General features: G+C 42.5%; 1 protein-coding gene across 5 annotated transcripts in view; it reads left to right on the top strand.

The window, feature by feature from the left end:
• Positions 1-20,087, top strand: part of pleca (plectin a) — a 183,447-nt gene that overhangs the window by 37,803 nt on the left and 125,557 nt on the right. For 2 of the 5 annotated variants that reach the window (XM_014177020.3, XM_014177024.3), the window contains exon 1: positions 754-1,053. The exons of the other annotated variants lie outside the window; for them this stretch is intronic. In XM_014177020.3, coding sequence (XP_014032495.1) covers positions 1,008-1,053 — 46 coding nt within the window. In that variant the 5' untranslated portion in view covers positions 754-1,007. Of the gene's footprint in view, positions 1-753; positions 1,054-20,087 lie in introns of those variants that run through there. 5 annotated transcript variants of the gene reach the window in all.

Genomic DNA, 20,087 nt, shown 5'->3' on the forward strand with positions numbered 1-20,087 from the left:
GTTTAGTCAGGGGTTTGAATACTTATGTAAATTAGATATTTCTGCATTGAATTTTCATATAATTTGCCAAAAATGTTGGGGAAAATTAGCTGTCATTATGGGGTATTGTGTGTAGATGGGTGAGAAAAAAATATATTTAATCAATTTTGAATTCCGGCTGTAACACATCAAAATGTGGAACTAGTTAAGGGGTAGGAATACTTTCTGAAGGTGCTGTGTAAGAACACACTCACTAAAAGGTGCTGCATCATCCTACATTGCTGTAAGTCTGAGCTCCCTGCCCCTCTGCAGCACTGGCATAAAATATAGAGTAGTATTGAGTGACTACACAGTTTTCTAGATTAGGATTCTGTCGACTCACAGCATCATCCATGTGGGTGAAAAGAGACTGCACACTGCAATCTATGCTCCCATGTGATTTATTGGTGACAATTTTTCATCTACTCACGTCTTCACCAAGTCTCCATTGATAAAGAACAAACCGATATATATGCTACACAGTATAGGCCTATGTATAGCAAATTCATTTTAGTCTTTCTCTCTTCCTTTGTCTGTCACTCAGAAGACCCTTTTTACTTTACAGTATCTGTGATGGCTATGTGAAGCCATCCTGCACATCTGTGAGATGTGATGGCTGAGCTGAGCTGTGATTGGTCTGTTAAAAGCATAGGGGATGGAATGGGGTAGAGGGAGGAAGGGGAGGAGGAGGGGAAGAGGGAGGTGTACTTAATTTCTTTCAGTTTGAGGGGGAGAGAGGGAGAGCAATGAGAGAGGTGGAGAGAGAGAGAATCAAAACAGAGCAGCTACGCAGCCCAGCCAGCTAGCAGCAGCAACAATTCTGGTACTATAGAGCGAAATCCTCCACCTCCTCCAGCAGAGTGCTGTGTAGCATTAGGCTGACTTTGCAGGTTCATAGCCTCCCAGACGGAGCAGGAGTGCTCACTCAGGGGCAGGCAGCCTCAGAGCCTGACTGGGACTGGGACAGAAGGAGCAGTGGGAGGGAGAGCATGGACACCGCAAGGTCTATCCAGCATGAGATCACCTCTCTCAAAGGTATTCTCCTCTCTGTCTCCCTCTTTATCAAGTGTGATGTTCAGGACAGGACCGCCTAATTTTCCCACAACCCCTTGCAGAGGAGTACCTCATCTTGTGAATCTGTGGAGAAAGTTTGATCGAAGGATCTGTGCTGCTTTTGGTGTATAGATGGAATAATTATCTTCCCAACTCTCCCTCTCTCTCTCTCCGTTTTGTTGAGAATAAAGGGAGAGAATGGCTTACACGTTAAAGCGTGACTGGAGGGGCTCGGTCGGGGGTGGTGATGGTATTGATGATGGTGTAGTTGAGCTGGTATGTTGTAGACAGCTTCATGTTGTGTGTTTTTGTGTGTGTGTTCATAATATGTGTGTGATTGTGTTCTGAATGCACTGGTGCGAAGGGTGAGTGATGCGAGCTTACCGCTGCTGCATGCAGCACACAGAGTGCGTCTGCGCTACGCTGGGGTCTGCAGAGTGCTGCTGCATCGCCACGACAACACTACGATCCGGCCAACCACGACCCTGCCCTTTGGCTGGGGATATCCCTGCCTGTAGCCGGAGAGGATCCTTTGGGACACAGGACAAATAACATATAAAACCAGACACCATTACATTTTGTAAAGAATCTACCCTATAATGTATGGAAATGTTCATTTTGACTTGATGCACTGCAGTGTGTCATGAAGCAGCTCACTTCATACTGCATTTGTTTACGTCCTAGAGGTGTTAGCCACTGCACCCCCCTCCCACCCGACTGCTACTCTATGATTATCTCACTGATCATCAACCACTTGCACTAAATGAGACTTTCAAGATTACTGTGAAGAAGACATGTTATGAAATGCAGGATACAGTATATGCTTATTTTAATTTTTTCCCCTTGTGTTATTTTTTTTCTGTTTGAAATTAATAGTAATTGAGTAATGATGATAATTATAGGATACTGACAGTATATAACTCATTTTAATCTCTTTATAATCTCTCAGTTTAAAAATGCTGATAATGATAGTTTACACTCGGCTCTTGACAGACTCTTGAGTCTCTACTAGGTTTGAATCAGTCCATCCCTGGTGTAACCTTTTTGGATTTCGTGCTAGCCTAGCACAGCAATCGATTGGCTGTGCAGTGCAAGAGCAGAAAATGTTCAACATTCAGCACAACTGGCTTAGTGGTGGTTACAGTAATATTAATTGAACAAGTTCAGAACACAAGTCTAATGTTATCGCCTAGACCTGTTAGTTAGTCGCAAGAAAGAAGTCTGGATTTAGACCTAGTTATGCGTTTAAGCCATAGTTTCAATCAAAATGCTGAGTGCAATTTGTAATTTCTAATGGCGTCATGGCATCCAAACCCAGCCTTAAGGGTGCATTAGGGAGTTTGTGTCTCAGATTGAACCTTGCAGTGCTTCTTAGTCTGAATAAATGATCTCTCTATCTCTCTATCACTCACTCACTCACTCACTCTCACTCACTCAAAGGGGCAATCTGGGATTGGTACATCTATTTTTGCACTTTTAAATTAATGATATACAATAATTGATTCTTGAAGAATATAGCTTAATATAAATGTCTCATAGGCTTAGTTCAACTGTCGTACCCCAGAATCCAAAGTATAAGCTTGTTTACTCCATTGTTTGTAAACTATATAATTGTAAACAAATACTGTATAGCTTCAAGACATGGTTTTGAAAACTATAATTTTATCTCATGGATAGGCCTTGCATCCATAGCTCGGTCCATGAATTGGAGAGTGGATACATTTCTCCACCCCATTCCTCAAAACAAGTGGTGGGGCTGCCATTTTGTTGTTTTTCCTGAAATGCAGACTGTAACTTTAAGAAAAGGGACCCTTAACACCTCTACAGGATCGGTGTCCCTAAACTGGGACGGTTGTTGCTAACGTGCGTTAATGTGACTAGAATGACATTGTAAACAACAGCCAACTTTCCGGGACATAGACATGTTTCATATGGGCAGAAAGCTTAAATTATTGTTAATCTAACTGCAGTGTCCAATTTACAGTAGCTATTACATAAAAAAAATATAGCATGTTTGAAGAGTGCACAACAACAAAACACTTATCACGGAAACTGGTTTGATACATTCGCCTCTGAAGGTAAATAATGTACTTACATTCAGTAATATTGCTCTGGTTTGTCATTCTGAGGGTCCCAGAGATGAAATGTAGGATAGTTTTGTTTGCTAAAATCCATTTTTAGATTCAAATGTAGGAACTGGGTTCTACAGTTTGAACCCATGCTGTCTCTGGTCCCAGACCTACCCCGCCCGGCCATCTAGATGTGTGAAGGTTAGTGACTTTTCTGTAGGGAAGCTAATTATCCATCATGTATGACATTCCTGGGAGTGTGTAAACTATAGCATTTTTGTATGTTCTCTATAATTATGTACTTAAAAATGTATTCATTGACCAATTCAGCACATTTGGGCAAACTCCTGGCAGATACAAAATATTGTGAAATGATGTAGTTCTTCACTGGAAATTGAAAAAAAGTCTCAGATCCTTACAACCTCTTAAGGATAGGTCCCCTTTTCTCAATTATCGCCTAAAATTGAAACGCAAGAGAAAGGCCATAATATATTATTCCAGCCCAGATGCAATTTAGATTTTGGCCACTAGATGGCAGCAGTATATATGCAAAGTTTTAGAATGATCCAATGAAAATAACATTTCTGTTCAAAATGTTGTATCAAGACTGCCCAAATGTGCCTAATTTGTTTATTAATAACTTTTCATGTTCAAAACTGTGCTCTCTCCTCAAACAATAGCATGATATTATTTCCCTGTAATAGCTACTGTAAATTGGATAGTGCAGTTAGATTAACAATAATTTAAGCTTTCTGCCAATATCAGATATGTCGATGTCCTGGGAAATGTTCTTGTTACTTACAACCTCATGCTAATCGCATTAGCCTACATTAGCTCAACTGCCCTGCAGGGGACCCACCAATCCTGAAGACGTTTTAAGAGATCCTCCCTGACATTTGTATTTCTTTTTATTTAACCTTTATTTTGACAGGGAAGTGATACTGAGGCTAGGGTCTCTTTTACAGATGATCCCTGCATATATACATAAACATATACAAAATTACAAAACATATTAAGAAAAACAGACACATTTAGCTGTGGTCTCCATTTAAAGGGATGAATACCATGCCAGGCTGGCAGAGCTAGCCTAGCCAGAAGCTGATACTCTTTTTTTTAACAACAGGCCTGGTGTGAAAAACCTGGGTAATTTGAGTTTTTTGGGGCAAACAAACTGGCCTAAACATTGTGGCAGGTCTTTTAAATCACTTTCTGGAAGCAAAGCCACTTAAATGGTGCAGGATCTAACACACAGTTCAGACCCTGAACTTATGGCAAGTCAAACTTTATAGAAATTAAGAGTGGGCTGGTATGGTTGAGACCTTTTCTTGACGTACCGATTGGTTTCATACTCGCGCTCAACACTGCAGATGGTAGGTTTTGGGTCGAATTCAGGCATAATTGCAACCTCTTCTGTGTTAATGAAACCTAACGTTTATAGCACTTAAAAGGCAAAGAAATAAGTTTCACACACCTGTGCAGCGCGATAGTTAATGTTTGAAACACTGAATATGATCAGTTTAATGTTTCTCGGTTAACATAACCTTTCTTCAGATTTCAGAACTCGCTTAAGGAATCATGAGTCTCCTCATCCCTTAAATAAACCATAAGTTTGAGATAGCGATATTACTGTACAATGTAGATGTTTTATTTTCTCCTGAGATTGCAAAACAATGTGTGTTGATGATTATGAATATTATAAATGTTTCAGCCTCTGTGTTGGGAAGTTGTTTTTACTGTCAGTTGCTGGTTTCAAAGAGCACCAAAAACTACGCTAACCATGAGACTTTTAGCGTTTCTTCCGCCACAGAAACAGACCCTGGGTCTGTTCTAATGTGTCCACCTGTGAATCCGAGGCCATGATTGTGCTTCTGTTGTGGGTGTGGTAGCAAGGTAACCTTTATTTGCATGTACTTAACATATATTAATATGCATTACCAGTTTCCCCAACAGTGGTTGGAACTGCTCAGGACCGCTGCATGAAACAGAGCTGCGCTTCACCCGCACCACGCTGAAAGAGCGGAAGAGGCTGCCGAACTATCGTTAAGTCTGACCAGACCCACTTCGTGGTTTCAGACGACATTCTATCCCCGCTCTTCCAAAGAGAAAGTGACTTATTTTTTTGTTCGGTGTGGCCATGGAACAGTGTTTGAACTAGGGCTAAAGGCTGTCTCATGCTTCCCAGTTGAAACAGTTTGCGCATATATTATGATGACATTTTGACTTTTTTGTTCATTTTGGTGTTTGGCAGGTTTTTTTGGACTATTTGAGCACACACATTTTTTTTCTTGAGGCAAGTCGAAGTTCGGTTGCCGACGTCTACGCCCCTTCGTCGGTTATTGTTCAACAGTACTACTCTTAGTAGTAGCCCTATGGACGGGATTCTTCAATTACAGTTCATTCGGAAAATATTCAGATCCCTTGACTTTCTTTCACATTTTGTTACGTTACAGCCTTATTGTAATATTGATTAAATAAAAGAAAATCCTCATCAATCTACACACAATACCCCATAATGACAAAGTGAAAAACAGGTCTTTAGAACATTTTGTAAATGTATGAAAAATAAAAAACAGAAGTATTCAGACCCTTTGCTATGTGACTTGAAATAGAGCTCGGGTGCATACTGTTTCCATTGATCATCCTTGCGATGTTTCATCAACTTGATTGGAGTCCACCTGTGGTCAATTCAATTGATTGGACATGATTTGGAAAGCCACACACTTGTCTTTATGAGGTTCCACAGTTGACAGTGCATGTCAGAGCAAAAACCAAGCCATGACTGAACAATTGGGGGAGAAGGGCCTTGGTCAGGGAGGTGACCAAGAACCCGATGGTCACTATGACAGCGCTCCATAGTTCCTCTGTGGAGATGGGAGAACCTTCCAGAAGAACAATCATCTCTGCAGCACTCCACCAATCAGGTCTTTATGGTGGCCAGACAGAAGCCACTCCTCAGTAAAAGGCTCTATGACAGCCCGCTTAGAGTTTGCCAAAAGGCACCTCTAAAGAGACGCAGACCATGAGAAACAAGATTCTCTGGTCTGATGAAACCAAGATGGAACTCTTTGGCCTGAATTCCAAGCGTCACTTCTGGAGGAAACTTGGCACCATCCCTATGGTGAAGCATGGTGGTGGCAGCATCATGCTGTGGGGATGTTTTTCAGCGGCAGGGAAAAGATGAACAGAGCAAAGTACAGAGAGATCCTTAATTATAACCTGCTCCAGAGCATTCAGGACCTCAGACTGGGGCAAAGGTTCACCTTCCGACAGGACCATGACCCTAAGCACATAGCCAAGATAACACAGGAGTGGCTTCGAGACAAGTCTCTGAATGTCCTTTAGTGGCCCAGCCAGGGCCCGGACTTGAACCAGATCGAACATCTCTGGAGATGCCTGAAAATGGCTGTGCAGCGACGCTCCCCATCCAGAGCTTGAGAGGATCTGCAGAGAAGAATAGGAGAAACTCCCCAAATACAGGTCTGACAAGCTTGTAGCATAATACCCAAATGTGCCCAAAATTATAAAAACCTGTTTTTGCTTTGTCATTATACCGTATTATGTGTAGTTATGTGTAAAATTGTGTGACTAAGACCTCGGCAAAAACATCAACATTTATTACAGATTTCTTGATTTATCTTCAGACTATTTTGAGGACGTGTATACTGGCTATGTTGTTGCTATGGCATCTCAAGAGGGACAAACGATAATATTGCAGTTTTTCAGATCAGGGTCTGTTAAAGAGTATGCGACGTACAGACATTCACTTCGCCTACTCGAAACTAGTATGCAGGCGGCTTAAGATGTCTCCAGCACTTGGACCTGCTGAGAATGGTTGTGTCCCAAATGGCACCATATTCCCTACATGGTGTACTATATAGAGAATAGGGTGCCATTTGGTACGCAGACAATGTTTTACCAAGAGGAGATGAGACAAAGCTTACTCACGCTATTGAACACTGCCCATTGGAGTTACTTAATATGTTTGATATTGATTGCTCAGTTGGTTCATTTGTAAGCATGTCCTCACCAAGGAGAGTGCAACACATGGCTGCTGGCCTGATGTTCAGCTTTTTAAGGTGTCATGCTACGTAACATCCTAAAAAGCTGACCATCAGGCCAGCAGCTATGCAGTTGTGAAGATGTTTACCTATATTACTCACCAAATATGTTTTGTATTGGGGAGAGGTGTTCACATTCGTCATAGTGGGGGTTGGCATCACAGAAACTGGGGTTGTGTCCCAAATGCCATCTTATTCCCTACATAGGGCATACGGTGCCATTTGTGACAGAGTCTGGCTCTGTCTCCAAGTAGAATAGCATCAGATTCCTCTCAGCTTTGCCCGTCTTATACCACTCTCATGACCAGTTCTGGGTCTTGACCTACATTCTCTGAGCTTAGTGCAGCTCTCTAATCAGCCTACGTAACAGGCTTTTTAAGGCCAGTGTTTGTATGTGGGGGCCTGCTTTACCATATAAACTGTGGGAGGGGTACAGGAATTTAGGGTGAAGTTAGTTATTACAGGGTTGACAAATTGGTTGTTTACTAGGTACAAAGACTGTCATTATGTCACTGCATGAACAGACCACAAACTACTGTGGAACCAAACACTGGTGCAAGGCCTGACCATGGAAATGCAGCATAACATAACTAACATTATTATTTATCTGTGTTTTTAAAAAGGTAACCTTTTGTCTACCTCTGATTGCTCTCTGAGGTGATGGCACATTCCATTGACACTGAGCTAATATTTTAGCCTGTAGAAACCTTTGACCTTTGTGGGGCCCATCAATGCTTCGTCTATCCCAGTGGGTCTAGCGTGAAGAAGAAAAAGACTCCAGTGTCCAGTCTAGCCTCCTATCAGTTTGTTTTTCCAAACAGTGCGGTATGTTTTGTTTTGATTGACCCCTTTTTGAAGGGCTTTGTTTTGGGGGAAATGTTCATGTGTGTGTTTTTCAACATGCGAGTTCATCAGGGTTGCATCCCAAATGGCACTGTATTCCAAATGGCATCGTATTCCCTATAGTGTACTACTTTTGATAAGGGCCTAAAGGGCTCTGGTCAAAAGAAGTACACTATGTAGGGAATAGGGTGCCATTTGGGACACATCCCTCATGTGATCCATTGGGATGGCCTCTGGAGAGGAAACTGTGAGACAGCTGATGACCCCAGGTCTCCACAGTATTCTATATGGCTGTAGTCCTCTCAGCACTCTGAATTCCCATCCATTGTTTGTGATCCAAATGACACCCTATTCCCAAAATATAGTGCACTACTTTTGACCAGGGCCATAGGCAAGTAGTGCCCTGCATAAGGAATATGGTGCCATTTGGAACACAGACATTGACTCTGTGAGCAGTGGCTATCCAGCCCAGGGCCCAGACACTCTATTATATATTTTATATTATAATTAATATTATATATATATTATATTACTCTCTATTATAACTACTCCCATCTACCCTCACGAAAAAACTAAGGGTTGACTTTTTGTTAGATACAGTACTGATGGCCAGCCTCCAAAATGGCACCCTATTCCATAGTGCACTACTTTTGACCAGGGCCCCAACGAAGTGCACGACTAGGGCCCTAGTCAAAAGTAGTGCACTGTGTAGGGAATAGGGTTAATTTGGGATGCAGAGAGCTCAGAGGGACAGAGGGCACATAAATGTTGATGATGAGCATTACATCATTGTTTTGGAGAGGGGTATTTGTGACATCATCTGTATCAGACACTCACTTTACTGGAACTCAAAGAACTGCTGCTTTTCTGTTCCTGGAATATTTATATATTGGTCCTTTAAAATGTGATTGTTTTACCCTCTTGGCATCTGTTTGGAACTCAACTTTGACACTCATATCATACCAATATGTCAATTTAAGAAGCTTTCGGACAATTAAAAAATATGTTCTACTTGTCCGAAGGACATGTGGCTAAAAAGGTTAATGTTAAGCCCTGAGAAGTATGAAAAAAACAATCATACTTTAGCTCTTGTTATGAGCCGCAATCCTGTTGGCAACATCCAGACAGTCATGGTCTGCTTGAACCAGCATATTACACTCAGGTACAGGTTGCATTCCAAATGCTCTATTCAAAAGCAGTGCACTATGTAGGGAACAGAGTACCGTTTGGGATGCAGAGACAGTATTTTATCAAATCAAAATCAAATCAAATGTATTTATATAGCCCTTCGTACATCAGCTGATATCTCAAAGTGCTGTACAGAAACCCAGCCTAAAACCCCAAACAGCAAGCAATGCATGTGAAAGAAGCACGGTGGCTAGGAGAAACTCCCTAGGAAAAACTCCCTAGAAAGGCCAAAAACCTAGGAAGAAACCTAGAGGAACCAGGCTATGAGGGGTGGCCAGTCCTCTTCTGGCTGTGCCGGTTGGATATTATAACAGAACATGGTCAAGATGTTAAAATGTTCATAAATGACCAGCATGGTGAAATAATAATAATCATAGTAGTTGTCGAGGGTGCAACAAGCACGTCCGGTGAACAGGTCAGGGTTCCATAGCCGCAGGCAGAACAGTTGAAACTGGAGCAGCAGCACGGCCAGGTGGACTGGGGACAGCAAGGAGTCATCATGCCTGGTAGTCCTGAGGCATGGTCCTAGGGCTCAGGTCCTCCGAGAGAAAGAAAGAAAGAGAGAAAGAGAGAATTAGAGAGAGCATATTTAAATACACACAGGACACCGGATAAGACAAGAGAAATACTCCAGATGTAACAGACTGACCCTAGCCCCCCGACACATAAACTACTGCAGCATAAATACTGGAGGCTGAGACAGGAGGGATCAGGAGACACTGTGGCCCCATCCGATGAAACCCCCGGACAGGGCCAAACAGGCAGGATATAACCCCACCCACTTTGCCAAAGCACAGCCCCCACACCACTAGAGGGATGTCTCCAACCACCAACTTACCATCCTAAGACAAGGCCGAGTATAGCCCACAAAGATCTCCGCCACGGCACAACCCAAGGGGGGGGCGCGCCAACCCAGACAGGAAGACCACGTCAGTGACTCAGCCCCCTCAAGTGACGCACCCCTCCCATGGACAGCATGGAAGAACACCAGTACGCAGTGACTCAGCCCCTGTAATAGGGTTAGAGGCAGAGAATCCCAGTGGAGAGAGGGGAACCGGCAAGGCAGAGACAGCAAGGGCGGTTCGTTGCTCCATCCTTTCCGTTCACCTTCACACTCCTGGGCCAGACTATACTTAATCATAGGACCTACTGAAGAGATAAGTCTTCAGTAAAGACTTAAAGGTTGAGACTGAGTCTGCGTCTCTCACATGGGTAGGCAGACCATTCCATAAAAATGGAGCTCTATAGGAGAAAGCCCTACCTCCAGCCGTTTGCTTAGAAATTCTAGGGACAATTAGGAGGCCTGCGTCTTGTGACCGTAGCGTACGTGTAGGTATGTACGGCAGGACCAAATCGGAAAGATAGGTAGGAGCAAGCCCATGTAATGCTTTGTAGGTTATCAGTAAAACCTTGAAATCAGCCCTTGCCTTAACAGGAAGCCAGTGTAGGGAGGCTAGCACTGGAGTAATATGATCAAATTTTTTGGTTCTAGTCAGGATTCTAGCAGCCGTATTTAGCACTAACTGAAGTTTATTTAGTGCTTTATCCGGGTAGTCGGAAAGTAGAGCATTGCAGTAGTCCAGCCTAGAAGTAACAAAAGCATGGATTAATTTTTCTGCGTCATTTTTGGACAGAAAGTTTCTGATTTTTGCAATGTTACGTAGATGGAAAAAAGCTGTCCTTGAAACAGTCTTGATATGTTCATCAAAAGAGAGATCAGGGTCCAGAGTAACGCCGAGGTCCTTCACAGTTTTATTTGAGACGACTGTACAACCATCCAGATTAATTGTCAGATTCAACAGAAGATCTCTTTGTTTCTTGGGACCTAGAACAAGCATCTCTGTTTTGTCCGAGTTTAAAAGTAGAAAGTTTGCAGCCATCCACTTCTTTATGTCTGAAACACAGGTTTCTAGCGAGGGCAATTTTGGGGCTTCACCATGTTTCATTCAAATGTACAACTGTGTGTCGTCCGCATAGCAGTGAAATTTAACATTATGTTTTCGAATGACATCCCCAAGAGGTAAAATATATAGTGAAAACAATATTGGTCCTAAAACGGAACCTTGTGGAACACCGAAATTTACAATTGATTTGTCAGAGGACAAACCATTCACAGAGACAAACTGATATCTTTCCGACAGATAAGATCTAAACCAGGCCAGAACTTGTCCATGTAGACCAATTTGGGTTTCCAATCTCTCCAAAAGAATGTGGTGATCGATGGTACCAAAAGCGGCACTAAGATCTAGGAGCACGAGGACAGATGCAGAGCCTCATCAGCGTTTTCTCTTTTCTCCCTCACTGCACTTTTTGGATGAAAAGAAAGGCTGCTTTCCCAGCATAAAACGAGATGAGGACATGAGAGATCAATAGATTTCTGCTGTTGGAGGCCACAGGCGGATCAGAAGGAAGCAACCATAAACAGCAGCCATGTGTGTGTGTAGAGATTTCTTTTGCATTTTTTTATTGCCATCATTTATCATAGTTTATCTTAGTTTTCAGTCCCAATCATTGAACGTTTCACACAGGTTCTTCTCCTCCTCTTTCTAAAGGCTGGAATTGAAATATCATCTCTGACTAGAGAGAAGGCAATGCAGATCAGAAAATACACCCAGTCATCCAGTCTCTGGTTAAAAATCACTTCTTATTTGCTGTGTTTTTTTAGTAACTTCTTGCCTGTTTAAACAGTGGAATGTTGTTTACGTTAGTTACTGATTTTATAATTGAATCAGACAAGTAGTCACACAGCCTGTGAGCTACTTCAGTAGCTGCAGTCAGCTTAAAGAAGCATCTGTAGTTATCTGAGCCCATAGGGAATTAGATCAGTGATCATGTTGTATGCATGGTTAGGATTCCTTTCCTGTTCGTCTCCAGGGATTTACAGTATGTATCAAGTGTCTAATAGTAGAAATGCTGATCTAAGATCAGGTACCACCTGTTTGTGTAGTCTCATTCATTGTGATCTAAAATGCAAAACTGATCCTAAATCATCACTCCTACTCTGAGACGCTTGATACATAGGCCTATGGTTCCTGATCTTTCCTGTTAGGAACCGCTGTCTAAGCTACTCTCTGCTGCTATCACCTACTAGCCCCATTTGGATGGCCCTTGACTTTGACTGATATGCAGTCCTTCTCCTCTGTGGTAATAAAGTGTTGAAATAATTATCGGTAGGACATTATAAGTAACCAATCATATAGTCTCAAAAGTTTTTGGAAATTTGCTCTAACGAAAAGGAAAACCTATGGACTGGTCATGTAGTACACTATTTTTTTTATCACACATACTAATAGAATACCTCCTCTATCTGTAGTTTATACTAGCTCCTGAGAGTGGAATCCTTGCTCTAGATATCCATCCACCTCCTCAGGATCCCTGAATGCAGAGTGACATCGATCTATTTTAAGACTGAAGAACTTGCATCTCGCATGACAGCAGCTTGGTGGGACATAGCCCAACTGCATCATGGGTCTTGGGCAGGTGGCAGTGAGGGTTGTGCAAGAGGGATGTGGCGGGTGCCATTTCAGGAACTGACGCGTCATGTAGAGCTATCAACGGCAGCCCTTTTTAAAAACGTGATTTGAAATGGTGCTCTATGGAGTCGATTTAAGATGATGGATAACTGTAATGTGTTCCAATTGATTGATATGTTAGGGATGAAGATGGGTTTAAATGTTCCAACAAGTCAACATTTGTCAAAGGCAGTATCCATTTTGTGGCACAATCTTATTAGTATCATCTAAAATTCAACTGACATTCTGTGCAATTTGTGGCTTTCGCCTCTTACTGTATATTATCAGTATAATTATCTGAAACTCATACAGGTATTTGAGAATCTCCATTTTGAATCATTAATCCTCAGTGGCAATCTGAGTAATCCTGTCAGTGTGTCTGTTTATCAGTGAGACAGCCTGCCACTCATATTGGTTAATGGGTTGGTCTGGGCTCTGTCCCAGCTGTGTTATCTGATGTGATTACTACTTAATCTAATCTACTCCAGGTCTGCTGTAATTCCGTAATCCAACACATCCTCCGCAATTATCCACTCCTTCTTCTAATCCGTGACCCAGTGGGATGTAATCGCATTGCTCACACTGTATTTTGGCAAGGAGTAGGGGGGTATGGTGAAGTTGCCTCTAGATGCTGATCTTGGGTCAGTTTTGTATTTGCTGGTCCTAGACCAGTACAAAGGGGAAACTTTACCCCAGAGCTCACAAAACAGACTGTAATGGATTGCCATGCCTCTCAGCAAACGTTATCTTAAACCAACCAGAAGGTGGCACTGTTACTAAAGCTTCTGCAGACCGTTCTGGTTTGCTACACAGCTCACCATGTGATACCCCCCCCCCCCAGCCGAGGCCTCTTTTTAAGTTTCTACATCATTTTTTAGAGTTTAAGTGTTATGATGTGGATTGCCATTCCCTGTCTAACTTCTCCATGGTACATTTACTGCAACTTCCTCCTGAGGTGTATTTGTCTTTTGTTTGATCCTTCCTATTTTTTTTATAATAGTGTGCAGATTGTGTGGGTGTGTCCTCCTGTCTCATGTCGTAAAATAACACTTTTCCCCCTATAAACCTGTCATCTTTTAATTCATTAAAACTTACACAATAACATTTAACATTTGGGAGGAGGTGTTTTGTTGCTAGTTTTTTTATGCCCTTGCTTGGGCTGTGGTCATATTGACACGACAACTGCATATGGTTTTATTCTATCTCGATACTGTAATGTTTTTTTTGTGTCTAAAATCTTGTTTACATTGGCAGTGTGAAATGCCAAAAAATAGGATTTGAGTCACATCTGATTCAAATCTGGTCATTTTCCTGCAGTTTAAACACCCAAAAGCACATGGAATCGGATATATCAAGCCAGATACAAATCTGACTCCTGACCATGCAAATGGTCAAATATGATTTATCTGCCCTCTAGTGGTTTTTAGACTGTTATTTGGAATATCTTATTACGTGCTAGCTACTCTGTTGACAGTTTGACAAGAACCTGAAACCCCACCTCTTTAAGGAATACCTAGGATAGGATAAAGTAATCCTTCTAACCCCCCCCCCCCCCCCCCTAAAAGATGTAGATGGACTATTGTAAAGTGGTTGTTCCACTGGATATCATAAGGTGAATGCACCAATTTGTAAGTCGCTCTGGATAAGAGCGTCTGCTAAATGACTTAAATGTAACATCGTAGCTTACCATCATGTTGTTTACAAACAAATTAGTGGATGTGCTAGAAAGCTAAACAGCCACCTAGCTAGCTAGTTGACTGCTGTGGCTAGCCAAAAAGGACTTGTTTTGAAAGTTGTATCACCTTTTCAGGCTTTAAAAGTGTTCTTACACTATGATTTTGAACATTCAGAGCAACTGGGAAATGTCAATGGCAGGCATTGTTGTCACTTTAGCTTGCTACATTACCACTGTAGCCATGTCAGCAAATGTTTTATTTTATCTTTATTTAACTAGGCAAGTCAGTGAAGAACAAATTCTTATTTTCAATGACGGCCTAGGAACAGTGTCTTGTTCAGGGGCAGAACGACAGATTTTTACCTTGTCAGCTCAGGGATTCGATCTTGCAACCTTTCGGTTACTAGTCCAACGCTCTAACCGCTAGGCTAACCTGCCGCCCCATAATGGCTGTCTGAACACACAAATCTGATTTGGTCACTTGTAACTTGCTGTTTGGACAGGCAGTATTCAAAACAGATTAGAAGAAGAAAAAAACAGATTGGAGCATTAAGGCCTGCAGTGTGAACAAGGCTTAACAATGTGTGTGTTCTTGTTTATTTTCATTTGCAGGTAAGCTGCTGTTCCAGTGGTGTTGTATGACTTTGGGTGTGGCAAGGTCAACATGGAACAAGGTAATGAATGGGGGTCAGAGAGAGGGCAAAGTGCAGCAGTGTTTAAAACTATTGAAATGCACACATCCCAACGTGTTTAATGAGAAAAGGACAATGTTTCAGGGGCGCCGTACTACTATGGCTGACCCTGTAAAACAATACATTGGATAGATGCAATGAAATGTATGTGACAACAAAACATGAAGTCGCCAGAAGCGCAGAAGTGTACTTTGAGAAAGATTACCACAACTGCCTGTCTCTCTAATATAGAAATGAAGAACGTATGTCAGGTTTTTTTACCCAGAGGCAGGGAGGAGTAATCTTTATGTGGTCTGGTCAGACAGAATGATTCCACCTATTTATCAAGATCCTTACACACACTATATACTCTTGTCTATTACCCACTGGTTGATATGTGCACACAGATTGGTTTCTCAGAGTTGAAAACAAGACCCCATAGCAATGACGTGTCTTTCATCCTCTTTATTTATTTGTCTATTTATTGCATTGTCAGCATACTTTACGGCTGCATCCCAGATGGCTAGGGAATAGGGTGATACTGAGTGAAGGGTGCAGGATAACTCAAGTCACTGCAGCCACTCATGAGCCATTCAGGTGGTCACTGGGTCAGTTTGAAGCTGAAAGGTTTGAAACAATGTTTGCGTCCCAAATGACAACATAGGGCTTTGGTCAAAAGAATGGCACTATGAGATAAAGTGACAATTTGAAGACTTCTACTGCATATTTTAGATGTGCCTTCTGCTTTTATAAGGCTGTTTTTCACTTCTGCCTCCACTTAGTTGCAGTAACTCACATTTGTTTTGAATTTTTCTCCCACTGACATTTAACATTTAACTTGTCAGTTTTGAGTTATATAGCCTTCAACCCTGTGCCATTCTCAGCCCTGATGCTCGCCTGGCATGAGCTGATTGTTATAAAACCCCTCAGAGACTATTTGTTTGCCAAGCCTTTACCACATGGACCACTGCCCAGGGAGGCGCCTCACTCAGAGTACAAAAAATGGGCAACCTACCAATGAGGCCCTTCTCACTCCCCTCCTATGTTATGGAAGGCAGATCATCGCGGATATCCAGGATTTCTCCCATAGGGGTGTCAAGTACTGTGCAAATGCAACTCAGACCGTGAAGGGGGTGGGTTGTGGGTCCATGGGGTCTGGTAGACTGAAAGGGGTCTTTTAAAGGAGTGGGCTCTCACACTGTCAAAAGCTGGGTTCACAAGGAGGGAAAGGCGTTATATATGACCCTGCTAATGGCCATCTATCAATGAAGAGCCTATGTCTATGGCTTTGGTGAGATGGGTTGTAAGTCAGGGACTGTTGTTTTGGGACAGCAATACTGTCCCTTAGTTGTTTATTTTGCATATTCATCAGTCTCGAGCACCATAGTCCCACCAAGTATCGCCCCAAGACTGGGCAGTGGCAGCTCCAAAACATCCTCTGACTGAGGTGTTGTACAAAATGGCACCCTATTCCCTATATAGCTCATTACTTTTGACCAGGGCCCCCATGGCACTTGATGGGGAATAAGGTGCCATTTGGGATGCAGACTGAGTGGAGCAGTCCCTGTTGATAAAACATACGTCCTTCCCTTTGCTTTGTGTGCCAGATGGTGCTCCTGAGTGATGGTGTCCATCTTCTTTAATGGGCCATGACTAGGTGCTGCATTCCCAGCGGTGAGAGCAGAGAGAGGATGTTGGTGTGGGAGGCCCCAGAACAGTCATGGAGAAATGGAGTACCAAGTTTAACTATGTGAACAAAGTTAAACATTGACCATCCCATAGATAAACAAAAGCGTAGTGAAAGCCAGCAGAACTTGACAACTACTGTACTCCCTCATTTGTATATGCGAATGGGTTCTTCGGTCTCAAATCAATCAAATCTAATCAAATGTTATTTGTCACATGCTTCGTAAACAACAGGTGTAGACTAACAGCGAAATGCTTACTTAGGGGTCATTTCCAACAGTGTAGAGTTTAAAGATAAAATATGCAATAAAAAAATCTAAATAGTGACACGAGGAATAACGAATAGCTATAACAAGTAAAAACAGCTTGTTATATACAGGGAGTACCGAGTCCATGTGGAGGCTATATACAGGGAGTACCGAGTCCATGTGGAGGCTATATACAGGGGGTACCAGTACCGAGTCCATGTGGAGGCTATATACAGGGAGTACCGAGTCCATGTGGAGGCTATATACAGGGGGTACCAGTACCGAGTCCATGTGGAGGCTATATACAGGGAGTACCAGTACCGAGTCCATGTGGAGGCTATATACAGGGAGTACCGAGTCCATGTGGAGGCTATATACAGGGGGTACCAGTACCGAGTCCATGTGGAGGCTATATACAGGGGGTACCAGTACCGAGTCCATGTGGAGGCTATATACAGGGGGTACCAGTACCGAGTCCATGTGGAGGCTATATACAGGGAGTACCAGTACCGAGTCCATGTGGAGGCTATATACAGGGAGTACCAGTACCGAGTCCATGTGGAGGCTATATACAGGGAGTACCAGTACCGAGTCCATGTGGAGGCTATATACAGGGAGTACCAGTACCGAGTCCATGTGGAGGCTATATACAGGGAGTACCAGTACCGAGTCCATGTGGAGGCTATATACAGGGAGTACCAGTACCGAGTCCATGTGGAGGCTATATACAGGGAGTACCAGTACCGAGTCCATGTGGAGGCTATATACAGGGAGTACCAGTACCGAGTCCATGTGGAGGCTATATACAGGGAGTACCAGTACCGAGTCCATGTGGAGGCTATATACAGGGAGTACCAGTACCGAGTCCATGTGGAGGGGTACCAGGTCATTGAGGTAGCTATGTACATATAGGTTGGGGTAAAGTGACAAAGCAACAGGATAGAGAATAGACAGTCACTTTACATAGCTACCTCAATGAATGAACTGTTGTGTTTTTCTCACCCTGTTACAGTGACTCTGTTGGACTCTTGCCAAGCGCAGTCATGTTGTGATTGAAGGTGTTGTGCTAAGGGGGGTTGCTTACAAGTCTGCTTAATTTTGGGGGGAACTCAGTCAGAGTCTCAACTTACTGTTGAGAGTTAGAATAATAGAATACACAAGGTGCAATTTCGAAATGTGGTTATGAATCAGCCGTCACTGAGTCAGCCCATGTCAGCAATTTTTTTTTACATTTTATAAGTTAGTCTTGCGGGCAGCTATTAAAACTGGTAGTAAAGCACTGTCAAATTACCGACCAGGGTGGGACCCATTGATTATCAGTTATCATATTAAAAACTGCCAACATTTGCCTCCACCCAATGGCAAAATGTGTAGAATTGCAGGAAATAAGCTCTAAAACTGCTAATTAAGTCTTCTCTTTGCCTCATAGCAAAATGTGTGGAATTGCAGGAAATTAACTTTAAAACTTAAATGTTTTTTCTTTGCTTCACGAAGGGGGCCGCTAAAATGTTTTACTCGCGAAGTGGGGGGGGGGGGGGGTACGCAAACCCACGAGCCACTGCGGCCCCCTCATGATAAGTTCAGTTTTTTTGTGGCCCCCACCCATATCAAAGTTACCCATCCCTACTCTAAAGTCTAGACAGACGGGTTGCCTCCCACAAAATGTAACCAATGTTCCAGCATGGGTCTGGGATTTCCAAGACTACTTTGAGAGGCATAGCTAATGTTGTGCTATCTTCAGTCACAATGAAGCAACAGACCAAGGCTTTTAGGAAAATGTTCTCACATTGCAGAAGTAAAGAATTGTTATTTTCATAACCGTCATTAATCCAGACTGTATGTGCCAGACCCTGTTGGCACTGGCAGTCTACCAACCCTCAAGCTTTTATGATATGATCTATCTCAATAAAAGTACAGAGATGGTTATTCATATTTATGTTATGATCACATCACATGATGAGCTCTTGAGCCACTCTCACTTCCAGGAAGAGTTATTGTCCAGTGTCTATTTTTTATGTTACCAATAACAACCACACTATTTCTGAACACTGCCCTGGCCAGACCTTGTATTTATTTACTCATATTTTGGAGGGTAAGGATGATGAGTCATGTTGCCAGGGCAACAGGGGGATTTTTGACTAACCACACCATGCTGAGGGTTTGATGTTGACTCACTCTAGATGTGTGAACAGTGTCCGAGTGAGCAGTGTCTGTTAGAGGAAGGAATTATACAGTTTCTCCCACTCTGTTGTGCCCTGTGGGCAGGTCTGGCAACAAGCTGCCATTTTCTGTCTGTCTGCCTGGTCAGCCATTTTGGCAAAAATGTACTGGTGCTGCTTTCATCTGACTTTCAGTAGTTAGGTTATGCTAGGAATGTTGATATCTGTTCCCTTTTCTTTCTGGAGACCTGTCTAACCCTTTTCTCAAATCTATGCCGTGCAAGCTTATTAAGGTTTTTCTTTCTTGCAAATTGTCTACATTTCCTGCCCTGAGCTTTTCTCCTGAAGAAGTTCCTTTCGTTAAACTGAAACTTTATTTAATTTGATTTAATCTATGGTTAAATGCACTGATTCCTGACTCATTCTTATCAAATCAAGTGTTATTTGTCACATACACATGGTTAGCAGATGTTATTGTGAGTGTAGTGAAATGCTTGTGCTTCTAGTTCTGACAGTGCAACAATATCTAACAATTCGCCAACAACTATCTAATACTCACAAATCTAAGCAAAGGAATGGAATACGAATATATACAAATGAATATATGGATGAGTAATGACCGACCGGCATAGGCAAGATGCAATAGATGGTATAAAATACAGTATAAACATATGAGATGAGTAATGCAAGATATGTAAACATTATTAAAGTGGCATTATTAAAGTGTGAGGGTTGGTTGGGCCATTAGCGGTTTGGTGTGTGTGCGTGCATCTCATGTTGTTTGTAAGAACATCCATCGTAGCATTTTTCCCACTGCTCAGTCTCCAAATGTCAACATGCCAAGCTTGTTTTAATGACTTGGAATACACCCATGCGGCATAAATTGCTCTCTTTAAACTGAGAGGTT

This window comes from Salmo salar, chromosome 27, assembly GCF_965601325.2.
Source record: "Salmo salar chromosome 27, fSalSal1, whole genome shotgun sequence".
In the NCBI taxonomy this organism is placed as follows: domain Eukaryota; kingdom Metazoa; phylum Chordata; class Actinopteri; order Salmoniformes; family Salmonidae; genus Salmo; species Salmo salar.